Source organism: Fukomys damarensis, unplaced genomic scaffold, assembly GCF_012274545.1.
Source record: "Fukomys damarensis isolate Sample0158 unplaced genomic scaffold, DMR_v1.0_HiC HiC_scaffold_13, whole genome shotgun sequence".
In the NCBI taxonomy this organism is placed as follows: domain Eukaryota; kingdom Metazoa; phylum Chordata; class Mammalia; order Rodentia; family Bathyergidae; genus Fukomys; species Fukomys damarensis.
The window spans coordinates 28,908,490-28,925,221 of NW_022900925.1; the positions used below are offsets into that span (position 1 = coordinate 28,908,490).

Here is a 16,732-nt window from a genome sequence, read left to right on the forward strand (position 1 = left end):
AACAAAACAGAAAAAACAAAACAAAACAAATTTTGTAATCATTTTTTAATCCCAAATCCCAGCACTCGGGAGGCTGAGGCAGGAGGATTGCTGTGAGTTTGAGACCAGCCTGGGCTACACAGTGAGTTCCAGAGCAGTCTGAACTACATAGTGAGACCCTGTCTCAAAAAACAAAACAGAAAAAACAAAACAAAACAAATTTTGTAATCATAGGCAGGGGTGGAGCTGTAGAATTTTGTTTGTATGGTTTTGGTTATGGCTCAGTGATCACTTAAGGACCCCAACTTCATGTCACAGATGTTTTTTGGTGCTGTGATCTACAAATGAAGGTCATACCAGAAAACAATGACAGGAAAATCCAGAAGAGCTTGGTTAGCAATCACTGCCATTTCTACAGCCTACACAGATTCTTGCAGGGCTTGGGCACTTGATTTGATTTGATTGATAAAATGGAAGGATGATTACATATAGGACTAGAGGTACTCTTTTAAGAGTCGCTTTCTTTGTTTTTTATAAGTAAGCAAAAACTGTACATAAATTCCTATGTTCTATCAAGAGCACTACATCAAGAAACTCCTTTGGATATCTGCTGGTCTCTGTCTCCTTCTTTATATGCTCATAAGTGCTCCCTTGTTCATGCAGCTGCAAGAGTCCTTCAAGTGACCCAGTAAGACTTCTCTTATTTTACAAGTGATGAAACTAAGGCTCTGAAGGAGAACCGAGATGTCTGATTAGTATTAAATCTAGAACTTGAGTCTCCTCACTCCTTGTTCATGCCAAAGGCACAAATTCCCCATATAATTATATGTGCAACTCAAAACAAGAAGCCTTCATGTGCCCAGGGGTCTGAAAGAGGGAGGAGTTCCCCCTTTTCCTTTCCAGGTAGGACTGGCAGTGGAGCTCTCCAAGGTAAAAGGACAAAAGCCCTGAGGGTCTGGTCCCTCACCTGTAGCTGGGCTGTTGCAGCAAGCATCTTCTGCCGAGTTTGCAGCACTGTGGATGAGGACATTGAGATAGGTACACTTTGCCTCAGCCACCTTATGTCTTCCCACATACAGGACAGCTGCAAAAGAAGTCACAAGACCATATCATCGTCCAAGCCAGTGCATGATTTAGGTTGTGGCATCAAAGCAAAGCAGAGAGAAGGAAACTTGACCCCTGATGTTTGTTCTCCAGTCCATTTTCAGATACATGTGAAACAATTTTTTGATCTCTGTCCAATTGGAAAAAGATCTGAATGCTAACGAAACAGTCAGATCCACATTTTAGTCTTTGCCAAATGATCCCATAACTCAGAATACTGGAGACACAACCTGACAGGATGCAAGCTTCCTTCTTTGAAAATGTAGTGTAGAAACTATTCTGTTACGGCGCGCGCGCACATGTGTTTAATGATAGGGCATATTAGGGCTTAAAGGGACTCGGGGTAATTTACTTCCACCTCAAAACTTTAATCACTAGAAACCCCTCAACTAAAGGCTTATAGATTTATGTGCAGTAAAATTGGTGCGATGTGGGGAAAAATGAAATCAGAACTCAGCATACCTTGGTGAACCACAGAAAATCTTGTGTAATGGAGCTGGTGTGAGAGTCATCTATCTGAACGATTGGTATTTGATCTTCATTTGTAACTAACATATTGTCTTTGTAATAAAACACAACAGCTATGTAGAGTCCCCTAGAAAGATAAAACAAAGTCAAAAAATTGTCCTCAACTGTTTCCTCTTCCAAACTTGAGTCCTGGAAAAAGACAATTTTTCTGGATGTGAAAAAAATATAAATCTGAAATCTACCTAGAAACATATTCCTGTCATGTATCACAAGTTCACTGGCTAGAACTCAGAGAAATTACTATCTTGCCCAGATTCTTGGGATGCATTCCTTTAATAAAAAAAAATTCTATGAAGTTTCCACTCAGAATCAAAACCAACCAATTCCTAGAAGTTAACACTTCCTGGAAAAACTATATAGGACCCACCGTTTTAAGGTCTTCACAAACTTGTTTGAAGAATGGAATAGGTGTTTCAGGCTTCTTGACACTGACTGTTTGCGGCCTGTGGTTTGTAATTTTGAACTTTCTAGAACAGAAAAAAAATACAATATAAATTTAATATGACAGATCAACACTTTCATTCCTTTTTCTTTCCTTCCTGCTTTCTTATCCCTGTCCCCTCAGTATCATTCATCAGTTTCATGTAGGATTCAGCTCATTCACTTCTGTAAGAGGCTATTAAACCTTATTAAGCTAATGGTTAATTCAGTTAATGAACAACTATATGTTGGAGATGAAGAATATTAATAATTCCAAGAGAAACAACTTAGATGTTTTATCGATACTGTTAGGTTGAGCGATTTATCAAAAAGGACCAAAAAAAGGAAAGTAAGTCTTTTGCTCTACTTTTCCCTCCCTCAATTGCCTTTTTAAAAAATTGCCTTTTAATAGTCACACAGTTCTCAATGCTGCCAAGTCCCCCTGGTTAGCCTACATAGTCTATTAAATTATTTTCATTATAAAATGAATATAAGCATATTATAGAAAGTCTCAGGCATGAGGGAAAAGAAGTACAAAACCTCACCAATATCATCACATCACTTTCTACAACCACACTAGAATTCTGGGACAGTTTTTCTAGTATGTATGTTGGCCTACAAACATAGTTGTAGGGATAATATGATTATCATGCTCATTATCCAGGGAAGAAACTGAGACTGAGGAATGAAATAGATTGTCCAAGTTTGCAAAGTCAGGAAAACCTGAGACATTTCTTTGAGTGAATATTTTTATGGGGGGGTGTGCTATCATGTAGATTTCTCTGTAACCATAATAGTAAACAATTCATCTCTTGCTTCTGTTGTTCAGCTCTTCTGTTTATAACCGGGAACTCTCACTAATAAAGGTAGTAGAACTTCTAGACTTCTGTCATAGTCCCTGCAACTAATGGAGCTGGACTGGATAATCACTGCTTTCAGCTTTTATGAGCTATGTCAAGGGAAGCTGGGGTTGTGGGTGTCATCACGAAACTTCAGACAGACTTGCCACCGTGGCTGAGAACATATCTCGTACCACTGCTGTTAGGTATAGAAAACTGGGCAGATGACCCGTGATTGAGGCCCAGTGGAATTCTGCCTGTGATCTATACGAGTAGCTGACAAGACACAAGCGTTCATGCCAGTTTCAAGCTTGTGCTGGTAGTGACTGTTCCTGGAAAAAAGGAAAAAAGATTTTTTTTCCTGACTTGAGCATGAGTTTGGCTGCTTGAAAATGATGCTGGTGGGACATCGGTTAAATGTTACATAGTAAACATATTCACTGTTACCATTCTCTCCATAAACCTGGCTAAAACCAGAATTCAGGTTAAGGGAACAACATAAATCTATAAAGACACATCAACAGGGAAGAAGACAAAAACAAGTAGATTTTGGTAGCTGGAAAGCAGAAGGACGGATGGATTTAGCAGACTTGAGAAAAATGAAGCTTAAATCAGCAGTAGAGAAAACTGAGAAATAATCTGATTCACCCCAGGGGCACCATGGGCTGCTGGAAGTGGAGGGTGTATGTGGAGCAAAACTCTGAAAGATTTATTGAAATCTATTTAAAAAGGAGTGATATTTCTAGGTTTCCTCCCCCACTACACTGCTTCCCCACTCTAGGTGAAAGCTAATGGCTTATTTTCTGGGAAGGAAAAACAAAACAATCCAAAACCAACCAAAACCCAAAACAAAACAAAACCTTCTAAAGAAAATAAAACAAACCAACAACAATAACAACACCTCGGGTCTCTGGAGTGGGAGGTAGGAAAACATCAGGTACAGTAGGAAATGGAGTAATGGTGGTGGTGGTACTATATCAAGGACAGATGGACTAAATGAAAGTTTCCATACATTACGTTTGTTTTTTATTGGTTCTCCAGACACTGGTAGCCAAACTTATACATTCAGGGGAGGCCACTAGAAGAAACTTCCATGTAGAATTTGGCCAGCTTCAGAGAATACACCCAAAGATTCTGACATTGGGGATTCCCCAGTAAAATGCTAGTTCCAGTTTACCCTGTAGTGAGGCCTATAAATTGTCTTATCCATGAGCACAGGGCTCCCCAGTGACTGTTGATTTCTCTTAAATCTGAGAAGATACCTAAGGACCACTAGGCATGTGAAAATCATGTCCAACATGAAATATAAATAAGCAGAAAAACAACACAGGAAAGATTATACTGAAAAAAATACCAAATGAAATAAAAGCCTATCATTAATATTCTGAGAGTTAAGATATTTTATCTTTCTAAAAAGCACAGGCATTTATCAAAAGTACCAATCATAGAATAAAGAGAGCATTGAGAATTAAAAATGTTATCGAAACTTAAAATTCTCCAAGTAAGTGTGGAGTAAAAGGACATGAAGATGGAAAGTAGAAGAAACAAGGAAAAAAAATATGGAAGGACAAGTAGGTGATCAAACATCTGAATAATAAGGATTTATTATGACGGAGGAGAGGAATAGAGTTTTAAAGAAATAGCTTTAAAAATGTCCCACAGTTGAAGGGTACACACTTCTGTATTGAAAAGGAATGGCTAATTGCCCGGTAAAACAGACAACAGATGACATATCAGCAAAACACAGAGAAATTATAGAATATGGTAGTAAGATGAAAAGTAAAAACCTGAGGCGGGTGAGGGGGAGAGGGAGAGAAAGAGAGAGTGAGAAAATGAATTAGAACTTGGAATCCAAGTGCATAAGTCTTGTCAGCAGTAAAAGCTTGAGAACATCAAGCAACACCCTCAAAATTTAAAGGAAAATTATTTCTACTGAGAATTCTTTACTTGTCCAGACCCTGAATAAGTGTTAAGTAAAGTAACATCTCTTTAGACACATATCGTAACCAAAAATAAGCTCCCGTGCACCCTCGCAGGAAGTTACGAAAGATTCTACCATGACAGGGACCAACTGAAGAAAGAAGAAGACATGAGATGCCAAAGGAAAAACATCAATATTGGGAAATGATAGGACGAATCCTTAGATTATAGTGAAAGGCAATAGCAGGGTGACAGCTATGCGCAGGGCGTGAAGGCAGCAGTCGCCTGTCTAGAAGGAACAGGCCAGATGCTCCGTGACAGAGTTACTCAAGAAGGTGCAATTGAACAACACCTAATGTATCTGATTATATTGGCAGAAGATCGATAAAAGTGGAGGGGAGTTTGGAGATTACCACAGCTGCACAGAAATGCTTAGAGCATGGGAAGTTTATTTTATCCATATTGGTGTGCCTGGCACCCGGCACATAATAGGCAGTGTTTTCTGTCAGTGTTATTTTGCAAGCTGAATAACTGGGTGGTAGTTGAAATTCAGTCCTAATGGATACTGTTTTGATGAAAACAACTGGCTTTATAATTCATTGTGTCAAGGACATGAACTGTATGAACAATAAAGTTTGTCAACATTTCCCTTTATTTGTCATCCCAATACTGAGTATGTAAATTAGCTGTGGCTAGTTCTTTAGTCAAAATGCAGGTATTTATATAGGTTTTGATATTGTCTATGTAGGGTGTTGGTGAGAGAAGAGATATTTTATTTTTGTTTCTGTATTTGGAATATGTTATATATTTAGTGGGGTCATCAATTACACTTTAATTCTAGAGTATATATATCACTAGCAGAGCACCGAGCATGGAAATTGGCCCAAACTCTCATTTGGAAGAAGAATGGAAGAAAAATAAGCTAAGGTTTTCAAGGGGCTTTTACTGAGTTAGGCAAGTATAGCCCATTATCTAATTTAATCCACATAACACTGCAGTTACTTTGGCAATACTGGTGATATTGAACCCAGAGAGTACTGAGCTATGTCCTTTGCCAATTTAAATTTTGAGACAGGGTCTTGCTAAGTCATTAAGTCGCACAAGTTGGCCTTGAACTTGTGATTTTCTTGCTTCCCGAATAGCTGGGATTACAGGAATGAGCCAATGTGCCTGGCTCAATGTAGTTGAATAGTTTAAATAACAATTTTATAGTTTTCTGTAAGAAATACTTACATCATCTTTACTTTATCTTCTTAAACTTACAGTTGCATTGATTCATTTTAGAATTATTCCTTTTTTTTTGTGTGTGAGCTACTTTATTTTATCTTAACACATAATAGGTCAGGATTTCCCAAAGTTTGTGCCTTTGGAATCTTAATTCTATGAAAATTTCATAGGGCTAAAGAAGTTTGAAAAATGCTACTTTAACCAAATTGACGAAGTCTCTTTATTAAAGTCCAGGTATTGTAGTTTCTATTTTACATTTCCAGGAGAGGGATGAAGAATGAATTATTTCCTAAACTTACTGACAAGAGAACCACTTGCAGATGAGCATCTTATAGGACGTTGTTCTTTGAAATACTCTTTGGGTGTCGTTTAAGCATCCAGAGTATAATTTATTTATTTATTAATGAGTTTATTGGTGCATTTTAGGGATACAGTACAGTTACATTCATTATTGGGATCTTGTACCTTTACATGACAGGTCTTGGTTCTCATTTTTTCCCCTTGTCCCTGCCCTCCCTTCACCTGCTCCTCCCCTCCCCATTTACAAACACTTTATTTCCATTTTTTCATTTTCTCCTATTTTTTTCTTTTCCCTTATTACCTTTCAGAGTATATTTTAATATAATAAGCATATTTCTCCTTTTTTGGGACGCTCTATCTTATGCTTTACTTAAGTCTTTCTTAACATTGTGTGTATATTTAAATTTCTATGAGGAAAAGTATGTATGTGCCAGGAGTTGAATGGAAACTATAGAAATAATTGGATGGGCTTAGGCAATCATTTCTTCATTATTAGATAGCAATCCAAAAGTAATAGGGTGAACATGTGAACTCGCAGAAAATATATTTTTAAAAATCCTCCCTTCTCATGCGCAGTTTTAGCTTTTCCCCTCAGATAAGGACAAAACACAAAGTGGTTTCTGAACTGCAAAGAATCATCTGTCCAGTTGCTTGAGTACTCTTGCTTCCATACAGGGTTCCGTGGGCAAGGGAATATTGGGGAGACAGAAGAGAAAGGAGCCCAGCCTGGTTCGGTGAGTCCTGGGTAACTGTGAACTGGCAGGTACTTCAGTCAGTGTGGAATTTCGACGGTCCAGGCTTGGGTAAAGTCTTCCTACAGATCTGAGAATGAAAATGCCGCTTGGGTTTCCTTCTCAAGCTGCTTACATACATATTTACATCTCTTAATGAGCCACTCATTAGAAAAACATTACTGTCTTGCAAACGCTTGTCCTCATTTCTAGCTTAGAGCCAACATTTCTGAAGGGCCCTGTTGTTACAGCTATACAGTAATTGGGAACACTTTTTGCTAATGCTAAGCATGATTTAGACCTAGTCCAAACACAGCTTGCACAGGATCTCTCAGTTTCCATCATGGCTATCTTACCCTAGCAGTACCCTGAATCTAGAGAGCACAATGTATTTGAAGATCTGAATGCAGCATGGAAACATGAAAACTCTATGGAGGTTTTAATTCTGCAAATAAAACGAAGTGCCTCTTCCACGAATCATTACCCAGATCGGAAATCTGAGCCCGTCCCATCTGAACAGCCTAAGCAGCAAAGCAGCTTTTAAAACCATCTCAGCGATTCCCTGAGTTCCATGAACTAAAATTCACAGGAGGTGTGCTCTACTTTCCCCTGAGTAGCGAAGGGAGGAGGACGAAATTCAGAGTGAGATTAAAGTGCAGTGTCCTGTCTTGATGCGTGGCTGCAAGACAGACATGAAGGATGGCAGGAAGACGAGTTGGAGCCAGAAACAGGTCAGAGTCGAGGTTCTGCCTTTTCCTGGCATTTTGACCTGAGGCAAGTCCCTTAGCTCCAGCTAAAACTGGCAAACTGAGGATGAAAAAGAGAGACTTGATGTGAAATTGCTTTGTAAACTATATTATAAATAGGTCAGATGGTTTGTTATTACTGTTGTTATAATTGTTCGAATTCTCTCGGGGATGCTCAAAGAACTTTCCTTGGGGATGAAAATGTTAAGGGTGAATATCCTCCAAAGTCCTAGCAGCACAGAGTTCTGTGAAGAGACAGTTTAAACAGAAAGGAACTAAAAATGGCAGCTGCTGTTTTTCTTGTGCTTATTTTCAAACTGTTATCACGGGGAGAGGGAGAGAGAAAAAGGAAGGGAGGGAAAGCTTTGCTGAAGGGTTAAAGCAAGATAGTGCCGTAAAGTGATTCCAGATGTACAAATATTAATATCTCTCTCCCCCTGATGAATGAGAAGGTATGACCCAGCTAGGAAACTGCTAAAATTACCGGCGCCACAGAGACCTCAGCGATGGCCCAGCACAGATTCTTATCCTTACCCCGGCAACTGTAACGCTGATGCAGGGCTCGGACCTGCTGTAGCAGACTCTCCAGGACTTCATTCTGTCCCTTGTGTCTGGGCTCTCTGTTGTCATAGTCTTTCCAGTCTATTGAACAAAAGAAACAAACAGAGGAAATTTTAAAGCGGAGGAGGCCGCCTTTTTCCTGCCCTGCCTCAGGAGTTGAGGTTTTGCTCACACTGTCCACAGACTCCATGGATGAGCACCCAGCACACGCAGAGCTGGCAGGCAATGCCAAGTATTTGGAAGCTGCCATTGTTCAGAGTCTTGTGCAAAACAGTAATTGTGGTTGATTTCTTGTGTTGGGCAGTTTTAGGGAAAGAGAAAATAGTAATTGAAAGCCGAGAAAAAATAGAAAATCGGGGAGTCCAGTCTCTCCTCTCCCAGCCCTGCTCCTCTTGTCAGCATCCCACGTCCTAATCAGTTCCCTGGTCACCTTTCCACTCAGAACCCCGAGTCTCAACTGGATGTCTACAGTAGGAAAGAAAAGGGTGGGAATGTGCAGACTAGATGAAATCCACAGTCCCAATGCTTTTATTGTAGGTTTCACACTTTTGGCCAAATTGACATTTCTTTCCAAGGAAAGAGCCTATGTCAGATGCCAAGAAATGGAAATCTACATTTTGCTCTAATGAATGTCTGCTTTGGTTAGCTGGCACAGCAACCCCTGCACATACTCTGAGCCACCAACCACCCTGTCTGCTCAGTCTCTAAATATACAGTATTAGCTTACATGGCAAATTTAAATTGCAATACCCACTGAGATTTTTTTCTCCCCCTTCTATTTTCATTCCATTTGGCTATAATGATATCAAGAGTAATAACTCATATGGGACTAATGTCAAGATTGCAATTCTGCTGTCTCCAACTCTGAGTTTTTTTTTCAGCAGGTCAGGCATTTCATTGTCTACCTCTTTTCTCCTTTATTTTTCCTCCTCCAGTTTTCCTTTCTGAACCTTTCAAAGGCAAAAAACTTAAAAGTGCTTCTTAGCTGAAATGCATTCTCTAAGAATATTAGTCACTCTTCCCCAGAAAATCCAGTTAGTTCACAAGTGTATCTTGGACTTAAATTTTAGCTAAATAAGTTTTAAGTTCCCTCTCCAACATATTCATTTTAAAATTTGGAGTCTTCTTCATTCAGAAACTTAAGCATATGTCATACCTGTCCAGGATAAACCGCATTTAAGAAGAACACAGGTTCTGGAGTCAGAGACATTTGGGTGTGAATCCTGACTCTTCTCAGTCCCAGCTCATTGTTTGCTTACATTCACAGGGCCTGTACTCCCTAACTTGAAAAATGAGGAGAGTATCTACTTGTGAGATTTTTATGAGAATTAAATAAGAGGTATATTAGGTACCTGGCACAATGCCTATTACATGACAGGTATTCTATAAATAATAACTTAGAGTAAAGCCAGTTCATTATGGAAACGCAATTTTTTACATTGTCACCAGGTTACCTATGAAAATAGGGCCCTCAGAGGTTTTCTAATTACCTTTCCTCCTCATTCCTTCTCTTCTATGTAGAGTTCTCTACTTTACCTTTTGGAAAACAGAGGCCCAGAGACAACCATTCCAGTCCTGTCTTGCTTGTTGGTGGCATAACCAAGGCTGTAATGAAGTCTAGTGACTATCCATAGGGTGGCCATTCTCATTTCATTATACCAGGGACAGCTTTTTTTTTTTTCTTTTGGGAAGGAAGGTCAGAATCTTGGGTGGAGTTTGAGTGGCAGGGCTTGGTTGTGGTCAAGTCTGGAGACAGGGAATTGGCAGAGGTGCCTTTTGTAGACTATTTGTTTCTTGTGGGCAAGAACCATGACTTAATCTCTCTTTATTTCATTTTTCTTCTTGGTAACAGTGTGATTTAAAATCTCTTTTTAGGTTATGTGAGATTTAAAAGAAATAATGTAAGTAAAGCAACGTTCTGGCACTTAAGAGACACTTATTTTATTATTGCTGGGGCATTGGGAATAGAAGCATGATGGTATCCAGTAGGCTGGACTAGGAAAGGATTTTTACTGGGGAAATTTGGAAAAATTGGAGAAAATAACTCCCAGTGGTTCTTAGAATAGTTGTAGTGCCCTTCACCTCTGGGCACAGTGAGAATAAAAATTGTCTTCTTGGGTTTCCAAAGGCCATGATTGGCTTGTTCTCTTGGACACATGCATTGAAGTGTGCAGAAGATGAGCAAGACCGTGAGACTGAGTGAGACTCCTGGGTGACTACAGGGCCATGAGCTTGCTGATGCATTGTAGTGCGCGTTAATGCTGTCATCAATGCAAGGGGAGATGAAATGGGCTTGGCTTTTTAAGCTGAGCCTTATTTCATCAAAGGGCAAGCTTCAGCTGATGATTTTATGATACATTAGAAAATCGCTAATGCTAAACTGCAGCCCAAGTGAACACTAGACATGATGCCAAGGTTTTGGGAACGAATCAGTTTTTCTGGTAGATGTTTGGAAGGTTCTGATGACTACATATAATAGGAGACTTTAGGGATGAGGGAGAAAATTGAAAATATATTGAGAAATCAGGAAGCTGACAGGAGCAAACTTAGCATGGTAGGAAAAGAGCAGATTGTGCCACATAATACAGTTCACTGTTCTGGTAATGAGACACCTCGGTTGCAACACAGCTCAGAGCTTACATTCACTGGCCGTATCAGAGTTTTCCAGATCGTAACTCAGACAAGCCTGTCTGGGTGCTTTTCTCTTATTATGTACCATACCATATAATATAAGTCTATAAAAACACATTAAGGTCTTTTGTAAAATTATAAAAAAGTTTTATAGCTCACTGGAACATATTACCAAATTTCCAATTACTCTGTCATGTTAGAATACATTGTCCTCTAGTAAATATCTGAATGCTGATATATGTTACATCACAATGTCATACTCTGTTTATAAATAGAATGGGAGCATTTTTATGTTATTCTTTCCAAGTGATACGGCATGTCTGCAACAAGTGTAACCATGTGTTAGGATTTCATTTCTTAGTCAGTTACACCTACTAGTCAAATATGCTGTTTGAGGAAGCTTGCTATTTAATGCTAATTATCGATGTATCAGTGATTCTTCCAAGTCCTGAACAACGGTTCTTCTCATTCTGGAGAGCTATGAGATGATATCTGAATAGGCCTTGCAGTTTATAGAACCTGAACTTCTGACCTTTAGAAATAAGTGCATCCATACGCAGATCAGAATTGCATAGGCTATGCATTTCAAGTGTGTGGCCTCCTGCTTTACTTTCAGGTCAATTGAGACTAGTATTTGCGTGTTTTTCTTTATACTTTCTTCTCTGCATCTCCAATAATACGTACTCTCCCCTCCCCCAATGTGATTGGTTCCCTTAGTGTCTTAATTTTACAGTTCAATTGTTTCTGATAAATCTTCAGTAATAAAGATGCCCAAATAAGAATGGAATCTATCAATTATCAAAAGCAGGGGAAATTAGAGGCCTTGGAGATCTCTGGCATGTGTGGTCCAAGTCCATGTATGATCCAATATAGCTATTTGAATCCACCAGAAGTGTCAGTGAGCATGGTTGGCTGACCCTTAGTCTTCTTGTCTGCCTGTAGCAAGGCTCTATTAGTTGTCACAGCACAGGACATATGGTAGGGCCTTGACAAATTCAGATTTAATGCCTGGCCCAGACACACACCACTGATGTGACCTTGTGTAATGACCTCTCTGAATCCCAATTCAGAGATTGGACTCTGTGAATGTGTTTCTTTTTTATTTTATTATTATTATTTTTTTGGTACCAGGGATTTAACTCAGGTCCTTGTGCTTGCGAGGCAGGTGGCTGAACCACTGAGCTAAATCCCCGGCCCCTCTGTGAATGTGTTTCTATATTGATAATTCCCTCATCAATAAAATGGGTCAGTCCATAGGGAGTAATTAGATTCAGGCTGTGTGTGAAATGAGTCTTAAAAACTTTATCTCTGATGTTGATAGTAATGCCTATGATCATAGCAGTGATGCTTATCCACAAGACAGGAAGGAGGATGGAGGATTGCAGTGAGTACTAAGAGAGATACTGCATGTCAAAGCCTGTAATATATTGCCTGATTCATAGTTGATATTGGGTATTGCTATAAGACATAAAAACTATGTAAACCCATGAAATTGAATATTAAAAGAGCCTATAATCTCATAACCCAAATGTCCATTATAAAATTGTAAAAATTATCAAGACATACAGACACACCCTTCCTAATTATAGGTGAATCAGCACTTAAATGGAATCCACCCTCACTATTTATATATATTTTTTACATAAAATTTATGCTGTAGAAACTTCTTCCACATAATGAGCGGTTTTGTGAAATGCCATTGTAGTGGTCAGGTTTAGTGCTACTGTACAGATATGAATATACTTTTATCATACCTAGCTTTAAGTTAATATTGGATAGTTCTTCCCATGACATATGATATTTCACTATTGTCAATTGCTGCAGTATACACCTTCATACATAAGTACTCATCTGCATCTCTGTGTCCTTTGGTTAGGTTCCTAGGTGTGCAATCATGGGTTAAAAGGAAATAGATATTCTTAAGACAGTTGATACAGTGTGACACATTGTGTTCCATAAAGGATGTAGTAATTTTCACTCTCACAAGAAGCATATAGTACCATTTTTTACTTTAGTATTAGTGACTTTTAAAAAAAAATGATAAAGACAGAATCCAGAGCAGTGGACTCATTACAAAGACGAATCTATCATATCATCTGTCTGGAAATGTTCGTTCTGGTTAATTACATTTTCTGATTAATAGTTACCAAACATACCAGGAATGACATTAATTTTCAAATAATTTTTCAGTCAGCATTATAAATGTTCTAGATTATATTTGTGACAGAATACCTATGCATAGGAAAGCGTTTCTTCTGGAAAAGTGTCACATTAGTAAAATTTGTTAGATTTTGTTCTGTGAAACAAATGTGGTATATCTCATGTATCTTCTGAGGGCAAGGAAAGGAAGACCAGCGCTAAAATGGACTGTGAACTCTGGGCCAGCCACTCCTAGTGTCCCCAGTCCATCCTCGTGAAGCCCTAGGAAAGAATAGGAATAGATACATTTTGCAGATGATGATTCGAAGTTCTGCGAGTTTAAGTAACTTCTGAGTAACTTTCATAAAATGGTATAATGGCTATCAGGCCTTTTTGTTCCAAATTCCCTCTCCTTTCACTCCAATGAGCTGCCTTCCTGTGACCGTATTTGCAAAGAAACCATTCATTTTGTGGCCCAGATGCTGCCCTGCAGTCTTGTGGGTTGCAAGCAGTGGGAGCAGGGGATGGCAGTGGTGCTTGGAGTTGGAGTCTGTTGCCCTGGTAAAGAGTAGAAAGCACCTACTAGAAGGAGAGGCACAGGCGGGTGTCGTGGTCTGAGCAGGTCCCCATCCTTTCATGTTATAAGCTGAGACTTGAACGAAATATTGTTGTCCCTGCAAATAATTGAAATAGATAATGCATCAGGGATTTTAATTAATCACTTCTGCCCTTGAAAACAGATCTCCATTAACTTGCTTAGCCCTTGTAACACTGTCCATGCCTTAGCCTTCTGTTTTGTTTTTGCTATTATGTTTATATATTATAGCAATCACATTTAAAATGTCCTCTTAGTTTCTGTGTACTTTCTTGTTTTAAAAATTGAGATACTTACTTTTTCTGATCCCCCTTCTCAAAAATCAAATATCAGTATTTAAAAGCCACACAGTTCTTATACAGTTTACCAAAAAAATAGTGATTCCCCCATGCTTGCCCCTTTGTTTTATTTTCTGATCCCCAGAGTCAACAACCATAACTTTCTTTAGCTGATTAACTTACTTTGGAAAATTAATAAGCTATAATAAATATCTGTTCAAGTTAGTGCTTTAAAAACCTGCCTCATTCTTTTATTGGCTGTGTAGTACTTCACTGTAGCAAATTCCATAATTTATTTAGACAGTCTCTCATTGGTGAACGTTGGATTGTTTCCATTTTGTGCTGCAGTAAATAATGCTGCAATGTACTAATAATTTAATGTACAAATGTACATCATTCAGCTGTTCAAGCATTCAAAAATTAATTCTTCAATGGGACATCAATTGTACAGCCATTATTAAAACAATGGCTTATACTTTTGTTTTTTATGATATTAAGAATTAAGGAGCTGTTTTTGTTCGCTGAAAATCTTTTAAAATGTTTTGTATGGTTTTACTTTTCGCTTTGATGCTTTTTTCTTTTTCCTATTGAATGCAAAGGGGCTTTGGAGAAGCCAGCATATGAAGAAGCATTGCTTGCAAACATTCTAAAATGGTATTTGAAGTTAAAAAAAAAAGCAAATCTTTGTAGAGCCTTTGCTAGGGATTTAATAATATTGGCCTTAACAATATTATGAAGTTAAATTTTTTTCTAATATTGAAAATGGGTTTCTCTGCACCCCAAGGCTATAGGGATTTTGTAGAAGTGTAAATCTACTTCTAGGCTTTTATATGATTAGTATAGTGTCTGCATTGCTCTTATTGGATGGCCAAGTGGAAAAACTTAATCCCTGTAGAAATTAGTTCAGATATTAGCAAAACCCTCTTTGGAGAGTTTTCCATTTTTATCACCGTATTCCTTTTTCTTTTAAGCAATGGAAATTCCCTAGGGTTCTTTCTGGCCCTGTTCCATCATGTGAGCCATAGGGTTGGAATCAGTCTTCGGCTGATACCATCTCAGGGGGCCACCCACTCAGGGGCTTGTTTGCTCTGGTAATCCACAGTTCTGGCCTCTGGTGTAGACATGCGATTAGGACTAAAAGTCAGGATTCTTGGTGATGACCCAAACACCAAGAATTCTATTAGAATAAGCTGCTTCAAACTTGGAAAGATGCAACCTAATGCAACTTTTCAATCCTGCATTTCAGGATTATATCTTACAGATAATTTTAAACTTTTGAACTGGACAAAAAATTGTTTTAAGCTCTCTTTAAAAAGATTTTGATGAAAAAGTTTTTTAAAAAAATATCTTTTGCATTGTTATTGAGGACATACAAGTTTTGTTCTTGTTTGAAGTAATTTACCAGGTATTTTTGTTTTTGGCATTTCACAAGTTTATCTGGTTCATAGTTACACAAATAATTACTCTTTGAATTTAGATTGGTTAAATAAATAAAATGGTCTGTTGTAGTTTTTTCATTCATAGTTTAAATTGTTTTAGGTTACTGAGAAATGTAGCTCCACAATGTATAGTTTCTTTTTTTGTGAAAGCAGATTTAGACAGATTCTTTTCCCCTTTTTAATCAAGGGAAAAGGGATTTCTCTCAGGAAATTGTGTTACTCCAATTGATGGCTGATTTCAGCTGGGGCTGTGGGGGTGAGGGCTAGAGAAGGCTGTTATTTTTACCATCAGACAGAGAGTCAAAATTGGATCTCTCAGAGCCTTTGATCCCCCTGAAGATTAGACTGTGATCCAGAAAGCAGCAGCTTTCAAGGCTTGCATGAGGCCAGTCTTTTTCTGATCTCCTTAGAACATGGCAGCTTACAAAGTGGTTCATGCTGTCTGCTTACTCCCTGATGAAATTCAGATTATGGATACCAGACATATCATGCTTAATGAGTGGCAGTTGTTGCCAGAGGCCTGGGTGTTGGCTGTTGCTTCCAGAGTAGGCATTTGCTATCAGCATTTCCACACGAGCATCAGTGACGGAGATGGCAAGTACACCAGGCACACGTTTACCGTTATAAGTCCTGTGATTGTGCATCTCAGGGTGTTCAGGTTGTCCATGATGATTTCTCCAGCCACAGAAGAAAAGTCTTTAGATTTACTCCATTCCACTGGAGGGATGGGGCCAAGGAGAGGAGAGAATAAAATTCAGTCACATGTCAGGAAGCACCATAGATACTATAGCATATAACCTGTCTCAAAAATGATGTTTGCAAGCCTCTTTCCTTATACCAGAACATCTAACAATGTGAAGTCAGTTTCTAAGTTCACCATTATTTTTTAAAAGAGGATCCGAAAAAGTAATGATTTAGTAATCATTAATATACCTTATGGGTTTTTTGGACCTTGATAGATATGTTATATTATGCTATATGTACATTTTTAATGCTGTCAATATGAGATATAATCTGTATTAAATGCAGTCGGATTGCTTGATGACAGAGACATGCTCTTAGAGTTTGCATCATTAGACAATTTTATTCTTGTGTAAATATCACGAGTATACGTACACAAATTAAGCGAGCTGTGATGTCAGTTTACTGAGTAACATGTATTCCATCCTCGACTGAAATGTCCTTATAGGGTGTATGATAATTATGCAGTATTACTCACACAGCCATTTCTGTATAAAGACACATTGTGTGTGTGTGTGTGTGTATAGTTAGACTGACACTGAGGGGTATATAAT

At 38.4% G+C, this 16,732-nt stretch overlaps 1 protein-coding gene across 1 annotated transcript in view; it reads right to left on the minus strand.

Moving 5' to 3' along the window:
• Ankfn1 (ankyrin repeat and fibronectin type III domain containing 1) overlaps window positions 1-16,732 on the minus strand; it is a 449,198-nt gene that overhangs the window by 58,207 nt on the left and 374,259 nt on the right. Inside the window, exons 13-18 of the mRNA XM_033762964.1 lie at window positions 16,057-16,154; window positions 13,709-13,799; window positions 8,329-8,436; window positions 1,979-2,078; window positions 1,546-1,678; window positions 947-1,063 (exon numbers count right to left, since the gene is read on the minus strand). Of these exons, the coding sequence (XP_033618855.1) occupies window positions 947-1,063; window positions 1,546-1,678; window positions 1,979-2,078; window positions 8,329-8,436; window positions 13,709-13,799; window positions 16,057-16,154 (647 nt within the window). The remainder of the gene's footprint in view (window positions 1-946; window positions 1,064-1,545; window positions 1,679-1,978; window positions 2,079-8,328; window positions 8,437-13,708; window positions 13,800-16,056; window positions 16,155-16,732) is intronic.